We start from the raw sequence: 19,057 nt of genomic DNA on the forward strand, positions 1-19,057 counted from the left end.
CTGGACCAGTGCAAGAAATGCTCCAGTGGAAAATGCTGAATGTTTATATTAAAAATGACACATTTCGGTTCATTTCAAGTACGCTCCTGCTTCAAAATTGATGGATTTTTCAGCAAAGAAACATGGCCCATGGATTTTCAACAAGACAGATGGCTATGCTCCAACATCCAATTCTCCCCCCACCCCACCAAGGCACTCTACTCGTGACCATAATGCCTACCTGGGTTTTGCACCCCCCAACACCCCCCCTCCCCCCAACCACCAATGTGACGTAACTCCACAGGTGCGATCATTGCTATAAACACTTTCCCAACAGGAGGGAAAGCAAAGCAACATTGTCTTTTCAGTTTTACAATATACTTTTAATCATTTTTAAAGATTACATTTTTTTTTAGTTAAATCTTTTTACACTGGAATGTTGTCATATTCCCTCATACATTTTACAGGGTTACAAAATTTCTGCTTCGATCATCTTTCATCCAAATCAAAGAGAAAAAGAAAAAGGAAAAAAATATCACTTCACATTGGAACTAACTCAACAAAAGGGCTAAAACGATAATTACAGCCAAGGAGGCAATATGATAGGGAATAACAGGTGCTGCAGCTGAAATACATGACACTGTAGGTGCTACCAAATGTCATTCCCCTCCCACCCACCCACCCCACCTTTCAAAACAAAGACAAGTGTTTACTTGTTGGTTAATTAAAATATTAATATCAAACTCCTTTTCAGATCTGAGAATAGTAGGCAGGTTTGGACGACATAATAAACCACTTTGCTGTCTAGATGCTCTGAATCGTTTCATATACACAAACACTGTGCGATTTTATTTTTGAAGTTTAGGGTCTTCAATCTTGTGTGCAGCTCGGCGACATCTGTTCTTGTGATTTCTGGATATCTGTTGTGCACTGATGTTACAGTATTTCATATTTGTCAACCAGTAGCATAGTTTCCATGGAAAATCTCACAGGACTGTTGCTGTCGACATGACTGATTCCAGTCACCTGGGGATGAAGGGGAAAGAGAAAAGTATTTTTATTTCTGCTCAACTTTCTCCTGGAAAAGCAGAGGCCAGTCTTGTGGGTACTAGCTACCACCTCATTACTTTGCATCTCTTCCCAGCTGATTACTTGAACGTTCCCAAAAAACAATCTCCATCTGTGAAACTCCAGAATTAGACATCATCTTGAGCTCACTGCCAGCTACTTTAAATATATGGCTTTAAGTTTACAGTTGGAGGTCATCTAATGAATTAGCATAGTGTTCTCTTCAATGCTTCCATGTGCACTGTTTTGTAACTATGTATTTTGTATACTTCAGGAAAACTTGCACTTTTGGAATTGGGAAAACTGCTTGATTTACACGAAAGATCTTTTGATCGGGCCAACAGCCGCCTCCTTCCAAACACCATCCTGATTTGGAAATATATCACCGTCCCTTCCTGGTCACTAGATCAAAATGCTGGAACTCCCTCCCAAACAGCACTATGGGTGTTCCCCACACCAGGTGGACTGCAGCAGTTCAAGAAGATTGCTCACCACCAGCTTCTCGAGGACAATTAGGGATGGGCAATAAATGCTGGCCTTGCCAGCGATGCTCACATCCATGAAATTTAAAAAAAATATTCCTTCAGCATAAATTCAATGCAATGGTTGTCCTGCACCACAACAATTTCATTTATATAGCACCTTTCAGGTAGTAAAATTTAAGAGCACTAACAAAATTTGACACCAAACCAACAAGATAAATCAAAAGCTCGGCCAAAGAAGTAAATTTTAAAGAGGCTCTTAAAGGAGGAGAGAGGTAGAGATGCAGATAGGTTTAGGGAATTCCAGAGTTTACAGCTTAAGCAGCTAAAAGCACAGCTACCTACAAACGAGCAATTACAATAGGGGATGCGCACAAAGCCAGAACTAGAGTAGCACAGACGCACTAGAGGAGGTTACAGAGATGGGGAGGAGCAAGGCCACAAGAATTTGAAAACCAGGATAGGAATTTTAAAACTGAGGCATTGCTGGATCCAATGTAGGTCAGCGAGCACAGGGGAGACAGGTGAACAGAACTTGCTGAGAGTTAAGATATCGGCAGCAGAGCTTTGGATCACTTCAAGTTTATGGAGGATGGAAGATGGGAGACTGACCAGGACAGTGTTGGAATGCTCAAATCTAAAGGTAACAAAAAGGCACAATGAGGGTTTCAGCAGATGAGCTGAGGCAGGTGCAGAGTCAGGCAACAGTCTGGAGGTGGAAGTAGGTGGTCTTGGTGATGCCACAGATTGTTATATTCCAGAAAGCCAGTTGAAGGATAGTACTGGAACCAATCTTCACTCAGTCCAACATTTATTTAGAGAGTGAAACATTACAAGTATGCACCTCCTAACTCAACCATCACCCCAAAGTGTGTCTCTATCGTAATTAATGCCCTCCACCTGCATACAATTAAACAACTGATATACAATGAACACAAGACGACAAGAATTGTGAACGAAAGTAGGCCATTCAGCTCCTCGAGCCTGCTCCACCATTTGATAAGATTATGGTTGATCTGATTGTGGCCTCAACTCCACTTTCGTGTCTGCCCCCCCCATAACCTTTGACTCTCTTGGCAATCAAAAATCCATCTAACTCTGCCTTGAATATATTAACATGGATGTGCGCTCGGCAGCTCATCTCAGGGTCAAATACAACACAAAATACACCAGAAGAAACCGGACCAGACTGGCACTACGTTTTATTGGTGGGAGTTCATACCTGTATATTGCAATAGTTCCTTTTGGATACAAAGGAGACATTGACTGGGAAGAAATCATTGGGCTGTCCAGCTATACTGAACTCCAGGCTGCCAGATTTATTTTTGGCATCGATGACTGGTAGGCACCACTCGAGAATGTTTTTCCGGCTGTCATGGCGATACTCGCCATCGAGTTCCCCAATTAATGGGGCACCAACACCAGCCCTAGGTACAACGGAAGAGAACTGTCATTATAGTACGATCTGGCAAACATCCATTCACAGTGTTCTGGCTACTTCAAGCAATTCCAGATTTCCGGCCTGGAAGATTTGTTTTAAAGTTTACAGCTCACATATTCTGTCACTAAAATAAATTGCATTATAGTTATGCAATTGTAAATACTTGGATGTCAGGCATAACTTTATTACTGTAACATTAACCTCAATATAACATTTAAAAAGAGAAAACCATATAAATAGGCAGGTTCTGAAGTAAAATACTGCAGATGCTGAAAATCTGAAATAAACACCAAAAATGCTGGTAATACTCAGGCCACATAGTATCTGTGGAGAGAGAACCAAAGTTAACGTTTCAGGTCGATGATGAAAGATCATCCACCTATAATGTTAACTGTTTCTCTTGCTACAGGTGCTGCCTGACCTGATGTTTCTAGCACTTTTGGTGTTTTTAAATAGGGAGGCACATCAGTGCACAAGATCAAAAAAGACCATGTGACTGGTTCAAAATTTGAAACACAATGTAATATTTTATCGCAATCAATTGCAATGGTCCCTGCAGATGGACAGCCAAACCTCACTGACTAGGTGGATATGTGGGAGGCTGAAAGGAGTGCTGCTGTTTCTGGCATCAGCACTAGGAGGAGAGAAGCAGGGAATAAATCAGAGGGAAAACTTAGAAAAATTAACATTTTCAGCCACAAAAACTTACGGAATGGGAATGGAGATGATCACGTCGTTTAGTTCCAGAGTGCTCTCCTGTAGTTCATACTCAATATTTACATCACAACCAGTGGCACTCTCCGAAGGCCAGCAGTTAACTAAGTTAGAAAGAGAAAGTATTGAAACCACCCTGAAGAGGACAGCTTTAACTTAATTTTGAACTGCGCCTTTCTTAGGAAAGAAGAAACAGGAAGAGGCCATTCAGCCCCTCAAAATCTTCTAGCACAGGAGGCCACCTTTCGGCCCATTGTGTTTGGGCCAGCCCTTTGAAAGAGCTGTTAAAGCCTGTCCCGCAATTGAATTAGGTCACATAAGTGATCAGCGTTCTCAATAACACTGATTACAAAAAATGTTGCAGCGTTTACAGAAAACGAATAGATACATCACCTTCACAGACATGCAGCTTTATTCCTATGATGACCAGCCAGCAATCAGAAACTCTCTATGCTAAAACCCGAACGTAGAATCATTAGATGCTAACACTCTGGTCTGTGCATTAATGATTTAACAAATGACATATAGTGTTGTGATGTAGTGAAACATTCAAAGGTACTTCAGAGGTATAAGGAATAAAATGGGTCTCTGAGCTATAAATGGAGATATTAGAAAGGGATGAGAGGCAAGTTTTAAGGAGCAATATAAAGGAACAGGGGGAAGTGGAGAGATGGAGGGATTTAAGGAAGGAGTTCCACAGTGAGGGCTAAGCAACTAAAGGCACAGCTACTAATAGAAATGATTTGGACCAGGGCAATGTGGGCAAGATGCACGAGTCCAGTGTCAGAGAAATGGCGATTTCAGGGCTTGTAAAATTAAATGTACGATCTGCAATTTTTCAAAGAAAAAATGCTTCACTCCCGTTTAATACACATTTATACCATTACGAATAAAAACATTTGGTTCTTATCGTATTCCAAACACACTCAGCTTTCTTTTGCATTACAATTTTAAATGCCTAATTTTTCCACCAAAGATAAAAGCTGTTTTTCTTGTTATTCCTGAACAGGTCACAAGAAAAAGCTAGCAGGGCTAACAGACAAGTTTCCACATTTAGCACTTCCTGTTGGGTTTATTGTCAGAGTATCACAGTACTGCACTAAGGTTGTTTTGAGTAGTTCTAAGCAATAAATTACACCCAATTTATAACCAGCCACTGGAAAGCCAAGGGGGACTGCCTCTAATTTTACTTCCTAGAAAGGTGTTCCTGAGTTTGCCGCATGATACAACCTACATATATAGCACCTTAAAAACGTAGTAAAATATCCCAAGGTGCTTTACGGGAGTATTAGCAAACAAAATCTGACACCAAGTCACATTCGGAGATATTCGGACTGGCTACCATAAGCTTGATGAAAGTGTTAAGGAGCATCTTAAAAAGGAGAAGAAGTGAATTAGGAAAAGAATTCTAGAGCTCAGGGCCTAGAGAACTGAAAGCATGGCCACCAATGCTGGAACAATGAAAATCAAGTATGCACAAAAGGCAACATATCAACACAATGTGTGCCATAGCCGTTCCAATACTTCTGTAAATTAATTAGCACATTTTCTTGAACCAGACTGGAAGGTGCCCAAGTGTTAATCACCAGTATAGGTTTAAAAACTTACTGGTGAGGGGAATAAAGGCGTCATCATTAGTTTGCAATCTCCACTTCAGGACCCCAACATCGTTATTCAGCGGAAAGGACTTCTCTGGGTTCTTTAGGCCTATCACAGAGTCTGTCGTGAAAAGTTTCTTATCCACGTTCGGATGAGTCTGTAGACAACACCACAAAAAAACAAAGGTTTAGCCTGGAAATAAATGGCATTGTCATCTCATTTCTTGTCCAGAGCAGCTTGAGATGTGCTTATTTTTCCTGTTGCCCCTCAGACTTATCTGCTACTTCAATTTTTTTTCAAATCCAAGTACAATCTGAAGACTTTGGGAGAGGTAATTCTTAGCAGGTACAGTAACAGAGTGGTTACGTGACTGGACTAGCGATCCCGGCACACATTACCTGGAGACAAGTTCAAAACCCACCATGACAGCTGGGAAATTTAGATTTAATAGTATCAGTCATGGTGAGCATGAAACTACCAGTTTGTTGCAAAAAAAAAAAAAATCTGCTTCTCTGGTGGCCCTTAGGGAAGTAAGTCTGCTGGTCTGGCCTATGTGAGGCTCCAGACCCACAGCAATGCTGTTAACTCAACTATCCTCTGAAATGGCCTAGCAAGCCACTCAGTTGTCTCACAGGCAATTAGGGATGGGCAATGCCCTTATTAGCAATACCCACACATCTCATGAATTAAAAAAGATCTCAGCCAAGTAAATGAGTCAAGTAGGATGGTATTAAACCATACGACCAATAAAGTCATGGACCTAATCACAGTCATGGGTTTAATCACTGCACCGTTAGTTGATCCATTTGTTAACAGTTCAAACACAAAACAGACGTTTTCTGATCACAAGTTACAACTGGGCAAAAATGACAGCATCCAGCTGTTCCTTAAATTTGTCTTCACTATCTCCGCTATGCATAAAATCTATGCAATATACATTAGTTAATTTCTCATTTTGATTAATTTCTAGCGATTCTGACAATCAACTCTTATAATGCAGATGTCAACAACAACTATATCTATATAGCAGCTTTAACGTGATAAAACACCCCAAGGTACTTTACAGGAGCATTATAAAACAAAGTATGACACTGAGCACAGTGGCGCAGTGGCTAGCACTGCAGCCTCACAGCTCCAGCGACCTGGGTTCAGTTCTGGGTACTGCCTGTGTGCGGAGTTTGCAAGTTCTCCCTGTGACCACGTGGGTTTCCTCTGGGTGCTCAGGTTTCCTCCCACATGCCAAAGACTTGAGGGTTGATAGGTAAATTGGCCATTGTAAAAATAAAATTGCCCCTAGCATAGGTAGGTGGTAGCAGAATTGAGGGAAGGTGGGGATGTGAGGGGGAAAAATGGGATTAATGTAGGATTAGTATAAATGGGTGGTTGATGGTCGGCATGGACTCGGTAGGCTGAAGGGCCTGTTTCAGTGCTGCATCTCTCTATGACTATCCTGCCCTCAATAACCCTGCTTGGCAATCATTGCTCATCACCTTCTGTGCAAACAAATATTTCTTCTTGTCACTCCTCATCCCACTCTTTACAAGTCTTAACCTTGTAGATACACCAAAGCACCAGGACAAGTTTTGGGTGTAGCATCAAGTCCTTCAAGTGTGAAATCACTTAGATGCTTCCATAAAAGGTCCGTTTGATATTGTAAGCAGGGACTGACTGCATGGATATCATCAGGAGAACAAAAACTGACAGTGATGCCAAAGCAACTCTCAATCTTGAGAAAATGTGAATACAAGTGGGATTTGAATAGCTGCTCGTTCACATCTATTTTTTTCAATGGCTTTTACAATTTTAAGAGAATAAACACATATTACTGCTGAATAAAAATTAAACGGCCACAGGGCTCTTCCCAATGACTCCAAAGGGTTACAGTGAGTAACACAGCCATACTTACTGGGACAGTCCCAGGTTCAATCACAAATCTAGGGTGCTAACAGGGATGCTAGTTGAAAGTGGGGCACTGTAATTGAACTCAGCCAAGAGAAAATCAAACAGTATTTCCTCTCCCTATTAGCTATACAGCGGCCACTTGCTGGACATGAAGATGTATAGAAGTTGAGCAAGGATAGGATCCATCACCGTTGTGGTGTCCTCGACAGTTCAATGGCTTTCCAGTACTCACTATTGAGGCTCACACTTGAAGGACAGCCACAAGAGCAAGGCACTGGAACTGAATGGTACCTGTAGCCCCACAGCTCAGCAGAATCATAGAAACATAGAAATGTTACAGTGCAGGCGGCCATTTGGCCCATCGTGTCTGCACCAGCTCTCCAAAACAGCAATTCACTGAGTGCCATTCCCCCAACTTCTCTCTGTAACCCTGCACATTCTTTTTTTTTTCCATAAAACAGCCCAATTCCCTTTTGAATGCTTCAATTGAACCTGCCTCCACCACATTCTCAGGCAGCGCAGTCCAGACCTTAACCACTCGCTGCATGAAAAGGTTTTTCCTCATGTCATTTTTGCTTCTCTTCCCCATTACTTTAAATCTGTGCCCTCTCGTTCTCAATCCTTTCACAAGTGGGAACAGTTTTTCTCTTTCTACTCTGTCCAGACCCCTCATGATTTTTAATACCTCTATCAAATCATCTCTCAGCCTTCTCTTCTCCAAGGAAAACAGTCCTAATTTCTCTAAACTATCTTCGTAACTGAAGTTCCTCATAGATGGCACAGCACAGAACTGGACACAACACTCCAGCTGAGGCCAAACTAGTGTCTTATATAAGTTCAACAGAACCTCCTTGCTCTTGTACTCTATGCCCCTATTAATAAAGCCCAGGAAACTCGATGCTTTATTAAGCGCTCTCTCAACCTGCTCTGCCACCTCTGATGACTTGTGCACATATATCTCCAGGTCCCTCTGCTCCTGCACCCGCCTTTGGAATTGTACCCTTTATTTTATATTGTTTCTCCATGTTCTTCCTACCAAAATGAATCATTTCACATTTCTCCACATCGACCTTCATCTGCCACCTATCCGCCCATTCCACTTGTCTACGTCCTTTGCAGTTCTACACTATCCTCTTCACAGTTCACAATGCTTCCCAGTTTCATATCATCCACAAATTTTGAAATTGTGCCTTGTACACCAAGGTCTAGGTCGTTAATATTTAGCTTTTTTAGTTTTAGAGATACAGCACTGAAACAGGCCCTTCGGCCCACCGAGTCTGTGCCGACCATCAACCACCCATTTATACTAATCCTACACTAATTCCATATTCCTACCACATCCCCCTACCACCTACCTATACTAGGGGCAATTTATAATGGCCAATTTACCTATCAACCTGCAAGTCTTTGGCATGTGGGAGGAAACCGGAGCACCCGGAGGAAACCCACGCAGACACAGGGAGAACTTGCAAACTCCACACAGGCAGTACCCAGAATTGAACCCGGGTCACTGGAGCTGTGAGGCTGCGGTGCTAACCACTGCGCCGCCCCTAATATGAATCCAGAAAAGCAAGGGTCCCAACACTGACCTCTGGGGAACTCCAGTACATACATTCCTCCCGCCCAAAAAACACCCATTAAGCACTATTCTTTGTTTCCTGTCGCTCAGCTAATTCTGTACCCACATTGCTAACATCCTTTGTATTCCATGAGCTATAACTTTGCTCACAAGGCTGTTGTGTGGCACTGTATCAAATGCCTTTTGGAAGTCCAAAAAGCAGAGTCAACATTTTCAGAAGAGGCGACCGAAAGAACAAAGAAGGGATCGAGAGGAGGCCGACAACACTGATAAGAGTAAAACACTGAGGAATTTAAAAATAGAGCACAACCCCCAATAACTACAAATGAGCCAAACAAGACTCAGCCACATGTAGCTTTTACCTGTAACTGAACCCCTTTTTTGTCATCATTCTCCACTTGAAGACGAATTTTCCCCTGCTTTTCATCACTAACCCGGAGCATGATCATGCCATGTACTTCCATGTTTTGCAAGCCACCATCCCGGCCACATGTCAGTGATATCTTCTCTTCAATCTTCAGATGTACACTGTAAAAGTTACCAGAGAAGGTACATCAGTCATGAAGAGCTCATGATGTGACAATAGACACCTGAATCATTACTTCAGAATGTTAGTCAACAACACTGAAGAAACAGAGAGCTTGCTTTCATAGAGCATCCCATTACATCCCAAAATGCTTCAAAATCCATGCAATACTTCCGAAACACAGTCATTGTTACATAGCCAATAAAGAGTTAATTTGGACACAGCAAGGTCTCGAGCGGGAATGAGATGAATAACTAATTCATTTTTGGCAACTCTGGTTCACAGGACACAGAATATTCTGCTCTCCTTTGAATACCATAGACACCTTTATGTGCACCCAAGACAGGTTTTAATGGCTCATTTGTAAGATGGCACCTCTGACAATGCAGCACAGCACTGAACTGCCAGACTAGTTTATGCACTCAAGGTTGGGTGTGAGCTTTAAAAAAAAAAATTCTTTCATGGGATGTGGGCATTGCTGGCAAGGGCGGCACAGTGGTTAGCACCGCAGCCTTACAGTGACCCGGGTTCTGTTTTGGGTACTGCCTGTGCAGAGTTTGCAAGTTCTCCCTGTGACCGCGTGGGTTTCCTCCGGGTGCTCCTGTTTCTTCCCACATGCCAAAGATTTGCAGGTTGATAGGCAAATTGGCCATTGTAAAAAATATTGCCCCTAGTGTAGGTAGGTGGTAGGAGAATTGAGGGAAGGTGGGGATGTGGTAGGAATATGGGTTTAATGTAGGATTAGTATAAATGGGTGGTTGATGGTCGGTGCGGACTTGGTGGGCCGAAGGGCCTGTTTCAGTGCTGTATCTCTATGACTATTTGTTGCCACCCTTAATTGCCCTTGACAACTGAGCGGCTTGCTAGGCCATTTCAGAGGGCAGTTGAGAGTCACATTTTATTTTTTTGCTGTGGGTCTGCAGTCACGTGTAGGCCAGATTTCCCCTCTAAAAAGGACATTAGGGAACCAGATAGGTTTTTATGACAATGATAGTAATGGTGCCATTACTGAGACTAGTTTTCAATCCTAGATTTTTTTAATTAATTAGTTGAATTTACACATCACCAGCTCCCATGGTGGGATTTGAACCCACGCCACAAGGGCATTAGCCTGGGCCTCTGGATTACTAGTCCAGTGACATTATCACTGCACCACCGTCTACCCCTAACTAACTCAGCTGGTCCTGTTGGTCGCACTCTCATCTCTAATACTTTGTCCACAGATATGTAAATAGGTAACAAAATCACATGCTATAAAATTAAACTGTCAGCTCAGTTTCATAACTTGGAGATCAAGAGGAAAAGTAATCCATTCATCCTACAGAATTGACACACAGGAGTAATTGTCAAAGTATTAAACTAAGAGTAGAGAGACAAACACTGACATTGCCCAGTATGGTGCTGAAAACATGCAGATGCCCATGCCCAGTTAGTTACTGTCAGCAGAAAGGGCAACACTTGGCCAAGATCTCAGGTCTTGAAGGCAGGGTGATGGAAAAAAAAATCATCAGCCACAGATCTCGTCCCTTATTCAGTGACACTGGCTGGAATGCAGATATGAATGCCCGGGGAGGATGGGAATCAGGCTGGTTTGCAAAGCAAACAGCTTGCCAACACTGATTGAGGCACACACACGGAAGACTGGATAAGGCGCTCAAGTCAAGTGGTGGCCATAGAACAGGATCCCAAGCAAAATGTCAACAACTTCAAATCAGTAGAGATAAAAACAATTAAAGTACCTTTGGGGTCAGGGATTAAAGTAGAGTAAAAGACCAACAGCGATGAGAAAAATGTAACCAGATTACCACCATGTGAACCTAGTTATCTGATTACAAATCCCAGAAAATAAACAAATAACCAATGTTTCAAAGCATTTGGAAAGCTCTTATACTGGCAGCAGCCAAAGACTGCAACCCATACCTGTAAAACTTTGAATTTTCTGTTCATCAGGTAGGGAAGCTGGTGAAGGAAAACAGGCACTTTCCATTTGAAGCACTTGGTGCCAGCAGCAAACACTCCTAATTCAGGCAAGAGTGGCAGAGTTTCCTTTCAAATCTGAAGGGGTGATAGAGGCAGGAACCCTCACAACACTTAAGCAGCATTTAGATGAGCACTTGAAGCGCCATAGCAAACAAGGCTACGGGCCAAGTGCTGGAAAATGGGATTAGAATAGATAGGTGCTTGATGGCCAGCACGGACACGATGGGCTGAAGGGCCTGTTTCTGTGTTGTATAACTGACATTATAAATCAATGCAGAAGTCTCGGTGTTGTGGATGCACTAAAGCAGCATGCCAGGCATTGGACAGCCAGACTCTGCAATCTCACTCATTCAAGCTGATCTGGCTGACATATTGGCATCACCATTTTGTCAATCACTATCTTCCCAGGTATCAGGGATAATATTGCAGGATTTCAAGGTGGCCTTTCATGTGCCTTTATAGTGTTCAGTGCTTTTATAGCATTTCATCAGTCCACCACTGTTGCAAGGGCCTGACTGCAGCTTGCTGTAGAAGACAGCTTTGGGATTCTACAATCAGGCATGCAAATGGCAGAGAGCAATGCAATATTTTTGAACATGGCCTCAGTTCCAGTTATACTGCAATACTCGAGGACAGTGTTCAGCACTGTCCTGCCACTTGATGCCTGCAATAAGTCATACAATGCAAGTGGAAATGGAAATTTTGTTTGATATAACGGCAGTAGCAGATCCACGACTCCAATCTAGAGGACAGGCCATTCCATGGTCAGTGTAAAGTCCATTCTACTTAACTCAATGTGTCTCAAATCCAAACTTGCTAGAATACCTATTACAACAGCATAACAATTGACCATTTCCCACACTAGTGGTCTGCAGTCTCTCTAAAGGAGATTGCCAATTAATCATACATGTGTGCTAGAGATTCACATCCACTAGAATTTAGATTAACATTGCCAGAAATTATTTCATTTAAGACTCTCTCAACAAGCAGGCATTACATTCTAGACTGCTGTGAACCCAAGTTCCGAAGGTGAAATGCCACTGTACTATCCTATGGGTTCTCTGAGCAAGGTAGCAAATTAGGGGGAAATTAATACAAATAAAACTGGCTAAGCACAAGTCACTTTACAGCCCGAAAAAACTTTCATTCCTGATCCCTGATGTAAAAAAACAAACATTCAAATAAGATAAAAGAACCAGTCAGCATCATTGCATGCCCCTTCTGCTGTTAGTACATCCGAGAGAGAATTTTGGGAATTATATATTCTCGGGAAAAGGAAACTTTTATAAGAAAAAAAAAATTGGTTCTTGGTAAATCTTCCTAGAGGGAAATCAGCCAGTTGCTCTTGTGCACTAAAATAAAAGCAAAATACTCCAGATGCTGGAAATCTGAAATAAAAACAAGAAACGCTGGAAATACTCAGGTGGTCAGGCAGCACCTGTGGAGAGGGAAGCAGAATTAACATTTCAGGTCAGTGTTACCTGAAACGTCAACTCTGCTTCTCTCTTCACAGATGCTGCCTGACCACCTGAGTATTTTCAGTGTTTCTTGTTTTTTATTTGCTCTTGTGCACTGTCTGACTGTTAAGCTAATTGGTGACACAAAGTTTTACTAGAATGTAGAATCCATTCTCTGCACTGGACACTTGCAACACCAACTTGTATTTAGAACTGCTGAAAACAGAGACATGTCATCAAAGCTTTTCATCTTGCACTCAACAGGACAATACCCAATAACCAACTTAAGGGAAAACAACTTATACTGCATAAGAGAGTGCTGACTGGATGGCCAGTGAACTCTGATTGGTAGAAGTGTTGCCATGAAGAATGCACCAGTTTATGGTGACTGACAGCTAACTGCCAAGCTTTGTTTGAAATTTCAACCAGGCAGCTTGACTCTGATTCCTCAGGGCAATGCCTTGACCAATGAACCAGCAAATGGCTGTCAGTTATTTTGTTCAGCATGAAACAAGCGCAACGTGTGTACATGTTCTTTCAGTCTGCCAAGAACAGGGCCCTGTGCATTAATATATGCAGCTTCCAGTATGTGCAAATGTGCCACACTGTGAGCCCAACTGACAATCTTAAATTGGTTGTCAGCGTAATTCTTAACACAGAGGATTATTCAACAGATATTGTTCAATCGCAGAGTCACATTTAACGTTAGACACTGTTTTGAGATTTGCAAGCACAGGCTGGTTGGGTACGGCCTGTACCTTGCCCGTCGTGAACAACGGAAGGGGCATGTTGTTTGATATGATCCACCAGTCTTTGGGACGTACGGGTATATATACCTAGCATCACGCTGGCATTGAAATTCATAAATCACATTACTCACTTGAGACAGGCAGAATGTCTTTTTGGCTTGACAGTAGCATCCTGTTAGTGGCGAACACCACACGTGTTGCTACTGCACAGTAGCAGCGTGAAATAGCAAGCTTTACCTGTTGCTCAAATTTTTGGGACGTTACCCTTCCAGGGTAGTTTGAGGTAGACTAGGCACTTTTCAGGGCCGAATATGACGGCCTTAGGCCCGTTCATAGGTTTGCGCGATATACAGCAAGAAATGCTCTGATCAGGGTAGCCATTGTCAGGTAGGATGCCCTTGATTCGCTGTATTTCAGCATCAGGTTTGCATGGTGAGCAAATGGCACAGGCCCTATTTACGAGGTTGCCGATAAGACCAATTTTATAGCGTGTGGAACTGTAAGAATCCCAACACGCATATTGACTAGTGAAGGCAGGTTTGCGGTAGACCGTGGTAGAGAACTCAACAGATTTATCAACTAGTACATCAAGGAAAGGGCTCATTTGACTGCTCCATTTCAAAGGTGAATTTGAGCGCAGGATGGAGCCCATTAAGACGTGCAAGGAAATTATTGCATGCAGCTGCAGATTCAAATATAGCAAACGTATCTACACTTTGGAAATACGCAAGTGGTAGGAGGTTATTTATGAGGTTTGTATTTATATAGCTCCTTTGACATAATGAAACATCCCAAAGAGCTTCACAGGAACACTACAAATCAAAATATGACACTGAGACACTGAAGACAGATCGCCAAAAACTTGGTTAAAGAGGTAGGTTTTAAGGAGCATCATAAAAGAGGAAAGAGAAGTGCAGAGTCAGAGGTTGAAGGAGAGAATTCCAGAGCCTACGCAACTGAAAGTACAGCTGCCAATGGTGAAGTAATTAAAATCATAGATGCTTGTAAGAGGCCAGAATTAGCTTAGCTCAGATATCAGAGTTGTGGGGCTAGAAGATTACAGAGAGGGAGAGACAAAGTCATGGAGTGATTTGAAAACAAGGATGAGAATTTTAAAAATCATGGTGTTGCTTTACTGGGAGTCAATGTAGGCCAGCAAGCTCAGGAGCGGTGTGTCAGAAGATGAGCTGAGGCAGGGTCGGAATCAGGAGGAGATGTTACTGAGATGGAATAGGTGGTTTAAGTGGTGCCACCGATGTGGTCAGAAGCTCATCTCAGGGTCAAATATGACACCAGGGTTACTAGCAGTCTGGTTCAACCTTAAACAGTTGACATGAAGAGCGTTAAGAGTCTGTAGCTAGGGAGCACAGTCGTAGCAGGGGCTGAAGACAATGACTTTGGTCTTCCAAATATTTATTGGAGCAAATTCCTGCTTATTCAGTACTGGATGTGGGATAAGCAGTCTGATAATTTAGCAACAGTGGAGAATTGAGGGGGGTGATGGTGAAGTAGAGCTGGGTGCAGTCAGCATACATGTGAAAACTAACGCTATTTTCAGGTGACGTTGCTGCGGGGTAGCATGTAAATGAGAACTAGGAGGTTGCCAAGGATTGATCCTTGGGGAACACGAGGAGGTAACTGCAGGAGCAGGAAGTCACTGCAAGTGATACTTTCAACAGTGTCGCCTACAAATGGAGTTAATTTTGCTGATTGTGTTGCTCTTTCCGCATGACAATAAATCCTACATTGTTTGTCACAAATACAAAAACTTGCATTTCTATAGTACCTTAAATGCAGTCAAGCACCCCAATACACATCATAGGAAACGTTACCAAAAAACCTGACACCGAGCCACATGGGGAAAACTATTAGGACAAGTGGTCAAAGAGGCAGCTTTAAAGAAGCATCTTAAAGGGAGGAGAAAGAGGTAGAGGCAGAGATGTTTAGGGAGGAAATTCCAGAGCTTAGGGCCTATGCAGCTGGAGGCACAGCCACCAATGGGGAGGCAAAGGAAATCGGGGATGCGCACGAGGCCAGAACTGCGGGGTGGGGGGGTGGGGGGTGGAGAAAAGAGAGAGGAGATATGGGAGGTTTGTAGGATTAGAGATAGGGAAGGGCGAGGCCACAGAGGGATTTGAAAACATGAATGAGAATTTTTAAATTGAGGCATTGCCGGAGTGGGAGTCAAAGTGGGTCAGCGAGTACAGAGAAGATGGGTGAATGGGAATTGATACAATTTAGGGTACAGGCAGCAACATTTTGGGTAAGCTCAAGTTCACGGAGGATGCAAGGTGGGAGGGGAGCCAGAAGAGTAATGGAATAGTCAAGTTGAGAATAAAGGTAACATTACCATATTAGCCAAGGTTTAAATAAACTGTACACATTTCTCCTTAAGACCCTCTATGAGTACAGTTTTGCTAGGATAGTCTTGCGTGATGCTAGGAAATAAGTTTTGCTGCTCTCCCCATTGAAATGGTTTTGAACAACAGATGTCAGTTATAAGAAATCTGTACATTTAGTATTAAAATGCCACACCTAAGGAAATTTCTAAGTTTGCACAGACTATGTTCAGAGCAAGGTCATTACTCACCTTTCTACATTAACAGGAGGTGACAGTACTTTAGCTGCTTCTGATGAACGCTTAGTCGAGGAACTAATCTGTTCTCCTTCTGACTTCAGCTTGTCTACGAAATTCTCCACATCCTTTCCCTTTGCTCCAAGTTTTAAGGCCTTGCTTGGACCAGAAGGTCTGAGGAAATAAAGAGAAGCTACACTTTAGGTTTCAAGAGATAACCAAGCTTAAACACAATTATCTCATCGACCAGCTAACACGTCATGCCAAAATTTTCACATTTGCCATTGTATATCTACCAGTTCTTGCACATACAACAGAACACATTAAACTCTTAACATTCATGACAATGCAGAACTTCCCCAAAAATGCTTGGTTCAGTACACCAACTATATGTCTGTATCAACGTAAATCTGCAAACGTTTTAGTCTATTATGCAGACAGCGATACCACAATCAAGCCAAGATAAGCAGAAGCAATCTGAATAATGAAAAAAAGGCCTTCAACTCAATGGGCTACCACGTACTGGATGCTGTAGGAAGGGCCCCCTCCCCATGCATTACTGAGAGCAATTGAAGCAAACCATACCTGATTATATATAAACCAGCTTCACACGCAAGACCTGCTGCATCAGCCCTTAATCCACAAGAGAACACAATTAAGCGATAATGGGTTTAAAATGGCACAGGTTTGGTCTATAATATATATCACAACTAACATAACGCAGAAACTGAAACAGGCCAAAGGAACTAACCGACTCTTCAATTCTTCATGCTACCCAACAATAATTGAACAGCGTCACTACTGGCAGGTAAGGAAAGCTACAGGGAATAAAGACTCTTTTTTCCTACTCAAGAAATTCCAGACATGTTCAATATATAATACAAAAGCAAAATACTGTGGATGCCGGAAATCTGGAAGAAAAACAGAAAATGCTAGAAATACTCAGCAGGTCGCAAAAGGTCATCAACAGGAAACATTAACTGTTTCTCTCTCCATAGATGCTGCAGCATTTTCTGTGTTCAATATCTAACCATTTTAAAAGATTTTTTTTTAATCATTGCTGGCAATGAGCCAACATCCTGCAGGCATAGATCAGAACTTTAAACCAGGCTGGTCAGATCCAAACCTGTACTGGCAAAGGTTCAAATTGTTTAAAAAAGTCTTTGTAACATACATGGAAAAAAATAGAACAGAAATGCTGAGATGATGCAAGCTCTTTAGAAAAAAGTCACACGGTTCTAAAGCTGTCATAGGGTAAAAGATAAGAGAGACCTTTGTCACATTAGCTTCCATTATATATTGGAACCCACTTATTTCATTCACATTATCTTTCACACTTCTAATACATCGTTGACATTCAAGCAGGTGACAGCAGCCCTGTTGAGTAAAGGTATACTGACCCTAGACTATATCAAACATAAAAGATTAAAACACACGTACAATAAAATCAAATTCACATGATGTACCTTAATGCAAATTCTTTAATTTCCTGTAAACTGAGAGGAAGCAGGAGCACGAGTAGCAAATGACCCCGTGAGCGACTGACGAGGGCAAAATACAGATGTAAACGATGCTCCACTTTCTTCATGAACCATCATTGCATTGCGACAGCATCGCAATATAGTAAAGGTCATGAAAGTAGTATTCCACAATGCTGTTAGTCCTGAAGCGTTCTGGAGATGTAACCTCTTTTCTGATGTAGTTTGATTGATGTCAAGAGGGGAGGTTGAAACTAAAGTGCAGCATGGTTTTGAAATGTTTTATCATTCCTCCTAGAACCCCAATAGATTATCCTGCATGGTCCTTCTTCTCAGGTGCTGCCTGTTCAAATGAAGACTCACTGCTTCATCTGACAAGTCATTCTTTCACCATACATCAAAACAGCAGAACTCCCATCCTTCTTCAGTTTTCCCTTCCTTCAAGAGAATTTTGAAGTCCAAGCTTGGGCTCACCTAACCAATACTTTCTGTTGGTCTACTTCCAAACAGTGGTCCATTTCCCATTTCCCCCCCCCAATTTTTTAAAAAAAGGGATGTGGTCATTACCCCTTTGTCATTGAAAATAAAAATTGCAGTTAGTAAACAAATCAAAGCTGCATAATGCACGACAGAAGTACAGCAGTGCCCAACCCTGATGAAGTGCACCCACAGAGCACGCATACAAAATGCGAAGGTCAGTCACATCCATGCAACATATCATGACAGCCTCTCTTACAATACAATCAGCAGCTTGACAAGAAAACAAATGGGATTTTCTGCATTAACTAGGCCATGTGAACACTGGAAATTGCAACCCACCTCATTACTGCTGGGGTCATCTTTGGCTTCTCTGGTTCGATGATGGCATCGGTTATCATGGATGCTGCTGAGCTGCCCAAGATTCCTCCACTGCCAAATCCACCAAAGCCAGGAGCTTTCTTGCCTTGCCTCTCTGCGTCTCTGCGAGCCTGCTGCAACTCCTTGGCCTTTCGACGCATCTCCGCTTTTGCTTCACGTTCTTGTGTCTGAATGGAAAACACAAAAAACAATCATAGCCCAAAAACCAACCATTCCATACATCAAAAGCTCACAACACAACAGAAATGGACCATGAGCACAGCCTTCCTTTTCGGAATTTTGTGCCCAGCATATAGTAAATGGGGCACTTTTCTCTTTTGTCACTCAGCATTCCCCAGGTGAGGCATGGTACAGTTATACAGAACTTCAGAACATCCCTTCCTACTCCACTAATGTGACTGATTCTCATACCAACCATCCTGTATCCATCTAGATTGTCAATTAGCATTCAACATCATGGGACCTGACCTCCAAGTCACCATGTCTTTGTTTTTCCTAGGTCAAAGCACTGTAATTCCTGCCTATCACCATCTTGGAAACATCAGGAGCCCACCAACACTTCTCAAGGCAACTCTAAAAATACATTACAAGTGCCCAGAAAACAAATAAATGGATTTAAACTTCCACAATCTAATTTTACATAGGAACTTTATATGGTGGGTGGATTTCA

General features: G+C 42.3%; 1 protein-coding gene across 1 annotated transcript in view; it reads right to left on the reverse strand.

The window, feature by feature from the left end:
- Positions 1–347: 347 nt before the first annotated feature.
- The window catches only part of LOC137381474 (coatomer subunit delta), a 34,900-nt gene continuing 16,190 nt past the window's right edge, over positions 348–19,057 (reverse strand). The window contains exons 4-10 of the mRNA XM_068054129.1: positions 18,349–18,554; positions 16,067–16,225; positions 9,127–9,292; positions 5,293–5,440; positions 3,680–3,788; positions 2,752–2,956; positions 348–1,005 (exon numbers count right to left, since the gene is read on the reverse strand). Coding sequence (XP_067910230.1) covers positions 916–1,005; positions 2,752–2,956; positions 3,680–3,788; positions 5,293–5,440; positions 9,127–9,292; positions 16,067–16,225; positions 18,349–18,554 — 1,083 coding nt within the window. The 3' untranslated portion in view covers positions 348–915. The remainder of the gene's footprint in view (positions 1,006–2,751; positions 2,957–3,679; positions 3,789–5,292; positions 5,441–9,126; positions 9,293–16,066; positions 16,226–18,348; positions 18,555–19,057) is intronic.

This window comes from Heterodontus francisci, chromosome 22 (assembly GCF_036365525.1).
Source record: "Heterodontus francisci isolate sHetFra1 chromosome 22, sHetFra1.hap1, whole genome shotgun sequence".
NCBI classification, from domain to species: domain Eukaryota; kingdom Metazoa; phylum Chordata; class Chondrichthyes; order Heterodontiformes; family Heterodontidae; genus Heterodontus; species Heterodontus francisci.